This window comes from Salvelinus alpinus, chromosome 17, assembly GCF_045679555.1.
Source record: "Salvelinus alpinus chromosome 17, SLU_Salpinus.1, whole genome shotgun sequence".
NCBI classification, from domain to species: Eukaryota; Metazoa; Chordata; class Actinopteri; order Salmoniformes; family Salmonidae; genus Salvelinus; species Salvelinus alpinus.
Window position 1 is genome coordinate 1,853,908 of NC_092102.1, and position 13,631 is coordinate 1,867,538.

The following is a 13,631-nucleotide window of genomic DNA, read 5'->3' on the forward strand; positions in this document are numbered from 1 at the left end:
TGGCTGCCAGTAGTGTGACGTTTGTGTATTTTCAGCTACCGGCAGACTGACTACGCCCTTCACCCCTAGGTAATGATAAGTCAGTCATGGTGTTTCCCTCCCCACAGAGGGATGGACTACCACTACCTCAGAGGTTCCCAAACTTTCTCACGAGGACTACCTGAGTGTCCCAGAAGCTTTTTTCCCACCAGGGTATGACAAGCTAATTTAATTCCTTTGGGGATGAATAAAGTACAATCTCATATCTCATTTCTTTCTGTTTCTTGGAACCCACCATGTTCTGCTGAATATTTTTTTTAAATCGAAACATTCAATTATTTAAAAAAAAATGTAAGCCTTTGTTTTCAAATATTCTATCTAATGAGTGTGAGTATGAGCTCTTTCGGACAATTTTAGTCCCGGCGGACTCGCACCACAGTTTTTGAAGCATCACGAGGAACAAGAGGAAACAGAAGCGAACTAAAAGGAACACAGTAGGAACACAGCAGGGATTATTTATGCATGAAGGATCATTGTGTCGTAGTACGTAGGGATGGCGGTTTCTTTGTCTTGGTGAGAATAATAAAGGATCTTACAGTACAGCTAGGAGGGGTTTCCTGTACAGACCTTCCACTGCAAAGTACATAACAGAAATGCAGCTTGTAGGTGTACTGTTTAATGTGTGTGTGTGTGCGTGTGTGTGTGTGCGAGCGAGCATGCATGTGTGTAAAATGATGCACAGTACAGTACATCAATCAGATCTCTAAGCCTTTTACCGGTATGAGTGTTTCATTGATTCATTATTAATGTGCATCATATTCTAGTACAGTGGCCTGAATACAGTATAGGCAGATTCTAGTACAGTGGCCTGAATACAGTATAGGCAGATTCTAGTACATTGGCCTGAATACAGTATAGGCAGATTCAATTGATGGTCTAGTTCACACATGCACATACATTTGCTGAATTTCTTGAGGTAGAAATAGACCAATCAAATTTAGAACCAACAATAATTTTAAAAAATGAAACCCATAAAATACATGATTTAATTGAAAATAACCACATTTCCCTGTGTAGAGACTCTGTATACTGCATGGATGTTGTACGTAAAACAATAATACTACATGGAAGGATATGAGTGACAGAGTTGTTAATAGAGTTTGTGTTGCTGCTTGTTGCTATACTGTTGTTATTGCTGTTTGACGTGTCCAAAGGACCCATCACAGGCCCCTTGAGTGGCCCCCTTTTGATAAGAGTGCATCAAGGTGCATGCACCACTGGATGAATCCCATTTAATCCATTTTAAATCCCAGACAGACTATCCACTCAGCCAACAGAAACTTTTCACGGGCCACTTCTGGTTGAATTATTCATCTGGATTACGTACTGGATGGTGCTCAGGTCTGGACAGGCTTCCTGCATACATGGGCACAAATCCTGTAGCCGCTGTGGCACCCACGTAACAGCCAGGCAGAACTGTCCTTGGCTTGCACTGAATGGCCTGGGGTTGTGGGTGCAGCTAGGTTACGGCCCTATAGCTAGTTTACGGCTCTATACGAGTGTGCGGCTCTCCTTTCTTTTTGAAGTGTTCTACTCTGCTAGCCAGCACCTCGCCTAAACAGGTGTGCGGTTGCTTTCGCCTCCACATACGGCCCTATAACCACCTGTCTTAGCCCTCCAGGCTTATCCCTCCAGCCTTAGCTCCCCTCGGGGTTCTCCTGGCCCTGGGCTATACGACAGTGCTGATGGTAGAAGAGGCCTCGGACTGTTCCTGCTTGGTGGGCAGAGACTTGAGGTACTCCAGGTGGCGGCGGGCGTCCTCTGTGTTGTTCCGGACGTAGTAGACCAGGTAGGAGATGACCATGGTGAACCATCCGAACATTGTGACCAGCATGGCCACGTCCGTGGTCTTCTTCATCACCACGCACAGGTCCAGGTCCTGGGCCAGCAGGAAGGGCACGCCCTCTGCCCCCACGTCGGGCGGCTCTGACGTCTCGCACACGATGCCCGTCAGCGACAGGGGCTCCAGGTCGATGAGGGGCATGGCCAGCTGCAGGTTGCAGTCGCAGTGCCACGGGTTGTTGGTCAGGTTGGTGCGCGCCCGCAGCCCCTCGAAAGCCTCTGGGTTAAAGTTGACCAGCTTGTTGGAGGACAGGTCCAGAAAGGTGAGCGAGGGCCCCAGGCCCCTGAAGGCCCCTGGCTCCAGCTGGGCCAGCTCATTGTTTGAAAGGTCCAGCTCGCTGAGCATGGGCAGGTCCCAGAAGGCGTTGCTGGGGACCACAGTGAGCAGGTTGAAGTCCAGGTAGATGCGTTGCGTGTCATTGGGCAGGTCCTGGGGGATCTCCGTGAGACGCAGGTTGCTGCAGCGCACCGTCTTGCCACGGCCGTCGCTCTCAGAGCAGTAGCAGCCCTGGGAGCAGCTGGTGGCGGCGTGGTGGAAGCAGAAGGTCATCAGCACCAGGCTGTGCAGCAGCAGACACATGACCACCGAGTGGCGCAGTAGCCAGCCACTCTCCAGAAGGGGCATGGTGCGATATGGGCATGTTCCAGAGAAGACCAACCTGGGAGAAGGGGCGGAGCCAGTGTCAACCTCCCCAATAGCTGTCAAGCCTATAGAGAAACAGGAAGCAGGATTGGTGGAGGGAGACAACACAACCTACTGACAGGAGAGGTACAAATGAACACCCTCGAGTAGCTGCAATTTATCACCAACCATGCAAAAAATCTATGATAAATAGTGTTTGGCCAGTAACCGAAAGGTTGCTGGTTCGAATCCCGAGCTGACTAGGTGAAAAATCTGTTGACGTGCCCTTGAGCAAGGAACCCTTATTGCACCTTTATGTCAGTTTGGATAAGAGAATCTGCTAAATGACTAAAATGTAAATGTAAAAATGTTAAAAGTAGATGTGCTCAAGAAAGTTATTTCATACACAGATGCAGGATAACTAGCCCCGCGGTGAAGAGGCAGAGGGGATCTCGCAGTCTTGTTTCAGCACAGTTGGTTGACTAGACCGTGTTTATACTTCTAGCTTTAGGGAAAGGACGAGGATCAAAATCAAAAATCACACTGGCAAAAACAAGCATCAAGCAAAGAGAGCTTTGGTGTCACCGTGAGTCTATGATAATTGACATCCCTGCAGTGCTGGCCTATTTCAGTGCAGAGCTGCTGATACCATTAACATAATCCATGTCTGCACCACAGTGACAGGGAGATGAACAAAATGTCTTCGTCCTTAGACATATTTCACAAAAATACCCGCCACATTGTATTATAAACAATGGGAATGCCGTTTGTACTATACCTCTAACATTCTACCAACAAGGACTCCAGAATCTATCATTCTCTTTGAGCTTTGTATGTTCTTTGTGCGATGACGAAATTGTTTACCGTATTTAGTAACATTGTCAGAGCCGTTTGGCCATTTGGTCATTCAGTGCCCCCACTGTGTTCATGAGGCTAATCAATCAACTGCTTATGCGCTCGGAACCAGGGTCATTTTGTCTGAAGTGCAAGTAACACTGAGGTGACAACTTGTTTGTGTGTCCTGTAATTTACACTTTTTATTTTGCATGTAAGCCTCTAAAAATAGTCTGTCCTCCCACCTTAACACACTTCATTAATTCCTGAACACCAACCATCTGCTATCCCATTACTAATCCTCTTAGGGAAAAACAAACGTAATGTCAATGGAACGTCATTGTATGTTGGCCATCCAACACCATTGTAAAGCTTAATGCTAAAACAGCATCAACGGCAATCAAGACAGCCTTAGCATGTGGCGCTAGCAGCCACATCCTCTCCTGTAAAAACAATAGAACTTAAACTCTCTGACTTTGGCCGGTTCTTCAAAATGGCCGGAGACCCGGGCAAGATCCACTTACCCAGATTAAAAAAATGAAATCGATCTCTAAGTACCTCTTAGTATCACATGACGGAGGGAGCCGCCTGAGGGACGCATCCTAATAAGACTCATCGCAATAGACCAGACCAGTTGAAGGAATGCCAGGGCAATAGCCCTTGTAATGAGTCTGGGGAGAAAGAGAGATATACCCAAAGCACCCAGAGTAGATCAAGGCCCTATCAGCCCTGCCCTGTACTTCCTCCTCACAAAGACCAACTCACATGATTATCCCCAAATCTTCCTTAGTGCTAAACAAAGAAGCCCAACGTATTTTACTCTGCAGTCTGCACTTATTGAAAGGGTATGATATAGTGGAACAGCACTGACTACAGATAACACCAAATGACCAAGGATATGAAAAGGCTGCCTAAATTGAATGGGGTTGTAACACGCTGTTCCTGTGTAAGACAAGTGGTCGTTTTCCCATCATGCTCCATGTTGCCCTGACATTTCACTGACTGGGGGAGGGAGGGGGCGGAGGTATGGAGACCCAAGGAAATTGGACACATGAGGACAGAGTTGTGAGAGTCCAAAGAGAGAGAATGACATAGAGAGAGGGAGAGATCTGAGGAGAGGAGGTAACATTACAATGACAACGGAGAAGAACACAGAGGAAGGAACACTGAAGAGAGATGAATGAAATGTATAGCGGAAAGAGGGAAATATTTGCATGTCATGGGCTGAGGAGGATAGCTGTCAGTGAAAGGTGGAGGATGGATGACAGAGGGATGGATATGGTGATGGGGGAGATAAGAGTGAGTGCGGGATGAAGCTATGGGACAACAGGAGAGAAAGAGAGCAACAACAACCTCATTAAAGGTCCAATCCGTTTATCTCAATATCAAATAATTGGCAGTGACTTTTGGAACTCTTTCTTATTGGTCTGTTAACTAATTTAACACATGGTGATGTCACCATGGATGGTCAAAATTCCCTCCCACCAAAACAATTTTTCAAACAGCTCTTACACTAAAAGGGCCTTATCATCATTTTCACTTTCAACCTCAGTGTGGAAATAGATCTATAAACACAGGTAAATCCCGTTCTTGACTCCACTGGGACTTTAAATCAATAGATCAATAAGTCAGGTTAAGTTCATTCTGTCCACAACCCACTGGGCACAGACGTCATTTCAACGTCTAGTTTTGATTTACATATGGTTGAATTGTCAACTAAGGTGACTTCAACGTTAAATCAGCAGAAATTGTCACCATGCCATTGGATTTAGGTCCAAAGTTTGGTGAGGAAAAAATGTGGACAATCGGTCAGTGTGCCCTTGAGCAAGGCACTTAACCCTAACTGCTCTTGTAATTCGTTTTAGATACGAGCGTCTGCTAAGTTACGGAAATGTAATTCAACGTCATCACATCGAATGTTTTTTGGTTGAAGTGAAGTGGAAACATCGTTGATTCATCATTTCATTTGACAAGACAAGAGCCCACAGGTCAGTTTTGGCAGTTCATAAATTGACTGCAGTCAATAGTACAATAACACATCTCAGGCGCCAAGTGCGCAAGAGCAATCATTTAAACAGGTCCTAAATTTGCTCCGTCACTCAGCCAAACAACAGCTTGAGCCGAATGAGATATAGGTTCCCTTTTCATTATTAATCAACATAATAATCCTTGAGGAATTAAACTACGAAGTCCTCAACGCAAAGGGTTGTCAAAGGTGTTCATGTATGATTTGGGGTGATTGTTAATTGTATTATCTTTCTGCCCAGACAACCAATGATAGGCCGAACCAGTCTAAGCAGGTCATGAGAGAGAGAGAGAGAGAACCAGCTTTGAGGGAAATATCAATATGTTATTTTGAGATGCAGACACTTTGATATGAGTCTAACCTTATTACCATGCTCTTCCAACACCACTCTTCGGGTCCCTATCCACCCAAATTAGGAAAACATTTGTGTCTGATTAGGGCCTCAGATGGTTGTTGAATGCCTGCCTGATTTCCATTGGAAGCTCTCGTGCATTTATTTACAGAATAATATATTCTGGTAGAGAAACAGGAAGACACGTTTTCATTAAAGGGGCAATATGCAGTTCAAACTATGATAAAGAGTCACCACGCTACTGTTTAAGTAAACAGCTAAGGGATAAGGCTGGAGAAATGTAACCACTCACAAATTCATAGACATACCTATGGATACAAGGACTGACCATACTTGCTATTATATATACAAGTATAGGGCTATAAAGTTAGTGTTTTTTTTATTACATTGTTTACAAACAATGGAGTAAAACAAGCTTATATTTTGGGTTGTGATGGGGTAAGCTTGAGGCATTTATAAGTTATATTCTTCAAGAATCAATGGGTACCATACATATAAGTAATTGAATAGTTTAAAAAAAATTATAATCGCAGATTAAGCAGAGCATAATTTAGATGTATTAGTCCATATAATAATGTACAGCTGCAGGAATGAATTTACATTTTGAACGTTTACCCCTGCCTTTGAAATGTTTTATCAATTCAAATGAAAGCAATGAAGGAATTATTTAAGGATTGATCACGTTTTTTATTAAATCGTTCACTTTGAAGGGTATTCAGACATACAATACATTCATACATAAAATGACTTAATCATAAATAATGACATGATTACCACTTAGGATATTATTAAGCTATTCTTTACTGTTATTTACACACTCACAAATACTTGACCTACTCCTTTTCTCTGCTTTAATATTCAGAAATGTCATTGTAAGCAAAAAGCGTGTCACCAATGCCTCTTGAGGAATTTATAGCTTTTTGATAAGCTAATACTGTTTGGTTGATTCTTAAACAATACTTTTCTGAGCCTGAATGCATTAAATACGCCGCGGTTATTTATTTCCCGTTATAGGCTAAGTGTAGCTCAAATAAATAGCCTACAAGACACTGCATACTGTATTTAAAAGTAGATGTTAATGTCTGTATATTGATGTCACAGTAAAATGCATGCATTTTGAATAAGAACATGCACAAGCATCACTTACGTCTTTAGCATTCTTCCTCTCCTTCGCATGGCGGGTGGCACACAACATAATCACTTTAGTTTCAAGACAGTTTCAAATGGTCAAAATATATCAGAATTCATTCCACTCCGAACTGCAATTCGCCGATATTTTCGATCGCATCAATGAGGTCCTCTGTTGCAATTCGGCCAACTTGTGCGAAGAACCACACTGACAACGGTGCGCACAGCACACAGTAATGTACCTTAACTTGGGTGCTCGCTCAATGCAGCCTTTTAGTTTCCACGCAACCAGAAAACTAAGCAACACTGCCGTAGCAATCGGAAATTGGCAGGGACACGACGCGCAAGGTGAGGCCGCCTATGAATGGCTTCATCCAAGTGTGTGATCCTGCCAATTACGACAAATAATGATAGTGCAAGCGGCAGCCACGGAGCGCAATGCATTTACACACGGAAAGGACATAGGCTACTGACATCTGAAATCATTTTCCCTACATAATAATGAAACTCCATTTGTTTGGTATTATAACTCGTCTTCCAAAAGCTTGTATTTTGACCAACAGCTTTACCGATTTCAAGTACCCCACCTGTGCTCCCATATATTCTCTATAGTAAACTGAGATTATTCAACATTCTCAGAAGAGTTATGACACCGTTGATATGGGAGTTGTATTAGAACACACTGCACACATACACACAGCCATTGATTCTTGAATACTATAATTTATACATGCCTCAAGAGCTTATTTCAACTGTTGTCTCTCATCAATATTAGGAATTTGTTCCTAATGTTTTCTACACTCAGTGTATAGGGAAAATGGAGCCATTTGGGAGGCAGTAAGGAAGAGGACGAGAGAGCATCACCAGTCAGTTAACTACCTTACATTCTCCATGTAGCTTGCTTTACTCCAATAACTATAAACAATGTCATTGTAAACAAACAGCGTAGCAAAACATGGTTCGAACTGTCATTTCGATTCAGTCCTTGCATCTATAGCTCCACCTATGAATTTGAGAGTGGTAACATTTCTCCAGCCCCAGCTATTTACCAAAACAGTGTCGAGGCACCTGCTTTGTCATCGTTTGAACTGCAGATTGCACCTTTAAGAAAGTGGGGTTGACTAATCATGTTTGATCTGCAGGTTGTTGTTTCAGTACTGCGTTGCCGCTGCCAGGGCTGTGGATATTTGGCTGTGTCCGGGGTCTCTTCCTGCCTGCTGCCAACCGATAAGGACGCCGTCCAATCAAAAGCACACCGTGATAACAGACATAGGCTGGGGCCCGAGAGTGGCTGCCAAGCAAGCAGTCAGAAGGTATTAAATGGAATTTAAATCAATAGAAACTAACTTCCCCACAATGTCCCCTCAAACCACCAAATCAATGTTAATGACAGAATGTGTGTGTGACTGAATAATGGACTGAATGTATTTGTGTTTGTGAAATAGATCAAGAATGGACTTCATTTGTATTTAATCCCCCGGGGAGACTACAGTTGCTATTGTGATGTATTGGACACATCATTGAGGCTGGATCATGAAGCATATGAAGCTGAAAGAGCAGAAAATGTGACTAGTTTCTCATCGTCGAGAGACGATCGGGACGGCGTCCCAGATGGCACCCAATTCCATGTATCAGGGACGTCACTAGAGATTCATGGATAGGGGGGCTAAGCCTCTTTTAGGGGGGTCTGGGCATACTCCCCCAGGATTTGTTTTAAAGCCCCCAAAACGTCTTTTCGTCATGTATTTTTAGTGTAACAACGGGTGTATAATCGATCAAAATAAGCTTATTTTTGGTCAAGGTTGGCTAAAAGTATACCTGTCTCATAGTTTGTGTTAGACACTGATCTAATATGACTTACTTCAATTCTATCCAAATAAAGAAATTAAAGTCCACTTTGTCCCCATCCATCCAACACCAACAAAAGGCACAAAAAATACTATTTGGATGTTATTTTGAGAGAGAGAGAAAAATGTAAAGACATGCAGGTCATATTATACCAGTAGAAAAACATCTTTATTTAAATTTCACCCTTTTGTTAATTGTTGCTCAAAATTAACCCAATAATAATAATTAGCCCAATTCAGACACATGGAACATCTTAAACAGTATCATCCACAATGGGGCAAAACTAAATTCAACTAATGAGCTAAATAACATTTAAAAAAACATAAAAATTAGGAATAAAATCTGATAAAAAAGTAAGATCCTAAACAAATATTACAACCTATATTACAGAACTGCTCCTCCTGCTTCTCTCTTTTGATGCTTATTTTGTGGGAGGACGCATCAAAGTGTACCTCCTATTTTTAAAGGTGGCAAAGTGGTCAATAACACTATTGTGGCTTATTTCCCCAAGCACTTCACCCTCAATGGACATGGCTGCAAGACTTGCAAGCCTTTTCTGACCCATTGTCTTACGCAACCAGGAGTGCAGCCGGCACTAAAGGACCTTTCACAGGAGCAGCTGATCACAGGAACTGTGAGGACAACCTGAATGATTTCCTTCAGAGAAGGAAACACTTCACCATCCAGGAGGTTATGCACAGCAAGCATATCTTTGGGAGGACGTCCAGCCTCTCTTTTCCGGGCAAGAAAGTTTCTGGCCGCCAACATCTCTTCTGTTTTAATATCAATACCGTAGTGCTTGGCAAACTCAGTTAAGCATGTCTAGGAAGTTTGAGTTGGGGCTGCATGCCTGTATGCCTTTGAGCAGACCAGCATCTACAGTCGAGAATCGCTGGTCAAGCTCACAAACCATCCTGTCCAAGCAGGGGAGCAACAACTCTGTTTTCATTGTTTGGGAACATGACAATTCTGTGCCTAAACCCAAGGAGGTCTCCACCACAAAATCTCCCATTTTTCCTTTGTTTGCACTTTCTTGCTGCATCTGCCTCTGGAATATTGTGAATTTCACAGAGTGCTTTGGTTCTGTCATAAAGTTCTGTGGCAAATGCATCTGTGTGGCTCTTAGACAAACAGCCATGGGGGATCCAATGGCAGATAGACAATCAAAAATAGCAGTTAAAGTGTCCAGGACTGCAACTGAAATGCCCAGCGAGTGTTTGAGAGCTGTACAAGTTCAGCTGATGCTTTTCCAAGTTTGGACTGAGCTTCTTTGAACTTGTGGTGGTTAACTAGGGATGTACTGATAAACAAATACACATTCTCCAAGAAACTGAAAAACTCAGCAAGCCTCCGGAATAGCCCTGCAAGTATGACACAACACCAAATTAAGCTCATGAGCATAGCAATGTCCATAAATAGCCTCCGGATGCAGCACTCTGAAATGTGCTTGCACACCTCCTTTGGGCCCACTCATGACAGCAGCACCATCATAGGTCTGTGCAACCCACTTTAGACCTGCTACCCCTCTCATTTGGAGCTGCTGTTGCAACTCATTTGCTATCGATTGGTCATCAAATGACTTGACTTCTGCTAGTGCTAGTAAACGCTCCTTAACTGTCCCCTCTGTCACATACACACAGAGCCAACTGTTCAGACTGCCCATCCCTGGCCTCATCCACCAGAATGGCATACATTCCAGACGTTGACATCTCAGAGACCATTGCGTCCATAATCTCTTGAGCACAGCATTCGATCATGTCATTATGAGATTCTGGAGAGAGATACGTTGCATTTGATGGAGTATTGTACCTTTTGCAGGAAAGGGTCAAACTCCTTCAAAAGCTCCATGCATTCAGGAAAGTTCCCTCTATTTGTGCTTTCACTAGATTCATCATTGGCACGGAAAGAGAGTCCCTGTCTTCCTAACATTTCTCCTCAGATACTTCCTTCTCTCTGCAATATCACTAGCATGGGCAGATGTTAAAATCTGAGCAATGTTCCCATTACTGCCAGTTGCCTGGTAGCTTTGCCATGCCACAACACTGGCTCTGTGTGTTCATGCCATTTCATGTTTACCGAAAATAAACAAAGCTTTTTCCCAATTTTTGCAGCCATCACTGACAAAATAATCCAATTGAATGTTTTTGCCAAAAACTCTGCATGGAAAGCAAAAAGCTGCATTTTTGTGGACAGAGTACTCTACCCAATTGTATTTCTCAAACCAGCATTGCTGAAATTCCCTTTTCTGTGTACCAAAACTTTAGTGTGGGTAGCTATTCAGCTTCACTTGTCGGGGCCCAATGTCTTTGTCACCTAAATCAGGAGTTGCTGCAGCGACTTGACTACTTTCCCTCTCTGGATCTGTTTGTTGTCTCTCTCTCTCTGGATCTGTTTGTTGTCCCTCTCTCTCTGGATCTGTTTGTTGTCCCTCTCTCTCTGGATCTGTTTGTTGTCCCTCCCTCTCTGGATCTGTTTGTTGTCCCTCTCTCTCTGGATCTGTTTGTTGTCCCTCCCTCTCTGGATCTGTTTGTTGTCTCTCTCTCTCTGGATCTGTTTGTTGTCCCTCTCTCTCTGGATCTGTTTGTTGTCCCTCTCTCTCTGGATCTGTTTGTTGTCTCTCTCTCTCTGGATCTGTTTGTTGTCTCTCTCTCTCTGGATCTGTTTGTTGTCCCTCTCTCTCTGGATCTGTTTGTTGTCCCTCTCTCTCTGGATCTGTTTGTTGTCCCTCTCTCTCTGGATCTGTTTGTTGTCCCTCTCTCTCTGGATCTGTTTGTTGTCTCTCTCTCTCTGGATCTGTTTGTTGTCCCTCTCTCTCTGGATCTGTTTGTTGTCCCTCTCTCTCTGGATCTGTTTGTTGTCCCTCTCTCTCTGGATCTGTTTGTTGTCCCTCTCTCTCTGGATGTGTTTGTTGTCCCTCTCTTTCTGGATCTGGTTGTTGTCCCTCTCTCTCTGGATCTGTTTGTTGTCTCTCTCTCTCTGGATCTGTTTGTTGTCCCTCCCTCCCTCTCTGGATCTGTTTGTTGTCTCTCTCTCTCTGGATCTGTTTGTTGTCCCTCCCTCCCTCTCTGGATCTGTTTGTTGTCCCTCTCTCTCTGGATCTGTTTGTTGTCCCTCTCTCTCTGGATCTGTGTGTTGTCCCTCCCTCTCTGGATCTGTTTGTTGTCCCTCTCTCTCTGGATCTGTTTGTTGTCCCTCCCTCCCTCTCTGGATCTGTTTGTTGTCCCTCTCTCTCTGGATCTGTTTGTTGTCCCTCCCTCTCTGGATCTGTTTGTTGTCCCTCTATCTCTGGATCTGTTTGTTGTCCCTCCCTCCCTCTCTGGATCTGTTTGTTGTCCCTCCCTCTCTGGATCTGTTTGTTGTCTCTCCCTCTCTGGATCTGTTTGTTGTCTCTCCCTCTCTGGATCTGTTTGTTGTCTCTCTCTCTCTGGATCTGTTTGTTGTCCCTCTCTCTCTGGATCTGTTTGTTGTCCCTCTCTCTCTGGATCTGTTTGTTGTCCCTCTCTCTCTGGATCTGTTTGTTGTCCCTCTCTCTCTGGATCTGTTTGTTGTCCCTCTCTCTCTGGATCTGTTTGTTGTCTCTCTCTCTCTGGATCTGTTTGTTGTCCCTCTCTCTCTGGATCTGTTTGTTGTCCCTCTCTCTCTGGATCTGTTTGTTGTCCCTCTCTCTCTGGATCTGTTTGTTGTCCCTCTCTCTCTGGATCTGTTTGTTGTCCCTCTCTCTCTGGATCTGTTTGTTGTCCCTCTCTCTCTGGATCTGTTTGTTGTCTCTCTCTCTCTGGATGTGTTTGTTGTCCCTCTCTTTCTGGATCTGGTTGTTGTCCCTCTCTCTCTGGATCTGTTTGTTGTCTCTCTCTCTCTGGATCTGTTTGTTGTCCCTCCCTCCCTCTCTGGATCTGTTTGTTGTCTCTCTCTCTCTGGATCTGTTTGTTGTCCCTCCCTCCCTCTCTGGATCTGTTTGTTGTCCCTCTCTCTCTGGATCTGTTTGTTGTCCCTCTCTCTCTGGATCTGTGTGTTGTCCCTCCCTCTCTGGATCTGTTTGTTGTCCCTCTCTCTCTGGATCTGTTTGTTGTCCCTCCCTCCCTCTCTGGATCTGTTTGTTGTCCCTCTCTCTCTGGATCTGTTTGTTGTCCCTCCCTCTCTGGATCTGTTTGTTGTCCCTCCCTCTCTGGATCTGTTTGTTGTCCCTCCCTCTCTGGATCTGTTTGTTGTCCCTCTCTCTCTGGATCTGTTTGTTGTCCCTCTCTCTCTGGATCTGTTTGTTGTCCCTCTCTCTCTGGATATGTTTGTTGTCCCTCTCTCTCTGGATCTGTTTGTTGTCCCTCCCTCTCTGGATCTGTTTGTTGTCCCTCCCTCTCTGGATCTGTTTGTTGTCCCTCCCTCTCTGGATCTGTGTGTTGTCCCTCTCTCTCTGGATCTGTTTGTTGTCCCTCTCTCTCTGGATCTGTTTGTTGTCTCTCTCTCTCTGGATGTGTTTGTTGTCCCTCTCTTTCTGGATCTGGTTGTTGTCCCTCTCTCTCTGGATCTGTTTGTTGTCTCTCTCTCTCTGGATCTGTTTGTTGTCCCTCCCTCCCTCTCTGGATCTGTTTGTTGTCTCTCTCTCTCTGGATCTGTTTGTTGTCCCTCCCTCCCTCTCTGGATCTGTTTGTTGTCCCTCTCTCTCTGGATCTGTTTGTTGTCCCTCTCTCTCTGGATCTGTGTGTTGTCCCTCCCTCTCTGGATCTGTTTGTTGTCCCTCTCTCTCTGGATCTGTTTGTTGTCCCTCCCTCCCTCTCTGGATCTGTTTGTTGTCCCTCTCTCTCTGGATCTGTTTGTTGTCCCTCCCTCTCTGGATCTGTTTGTTGTCCCTCTCTCTCTGGATCTGTTTGTTGTCCCTCCCTCCCTCTCTGGATATGTTTGTTGTCCCTCCCTCTCTGGATCTGTTTGTTGTCTCTCCCTCTCTG

General features: G+C 44.4%; 1 protein-coding gene across 1 annotated transcript; it reads right to left on the minus strand.

Moving 5' to 3' along the window:
* Positions 1 to 474: 474 nt before the first annotated feature.
* LOC139541949 (leucine-rich repeat-containing protein 3B-like) lies at positions 475 to 7,308 on the minus strand. The gene is made up of 2 exons (XM_071346875.1): positions 6,863 to 7,308; positions 475 to 2,589 (listed from the first exon to the last, which is right to left on the minus strand). Exon 2 carries the CDS (start codon positions 2,504 to 2,506, stop codon positions 1,709 to 1,711), a length of 798 nt encoding a protein of 265 aa, XP_071202976.1. The 5' UTR covers positions 2,507 to 2,589; positions 6,863 to 7,308; the 3' UTR covers positions 475 to 1,708.
* Positions 7,309 to 13,631: the final 6,323 nt, after the last annotated feature.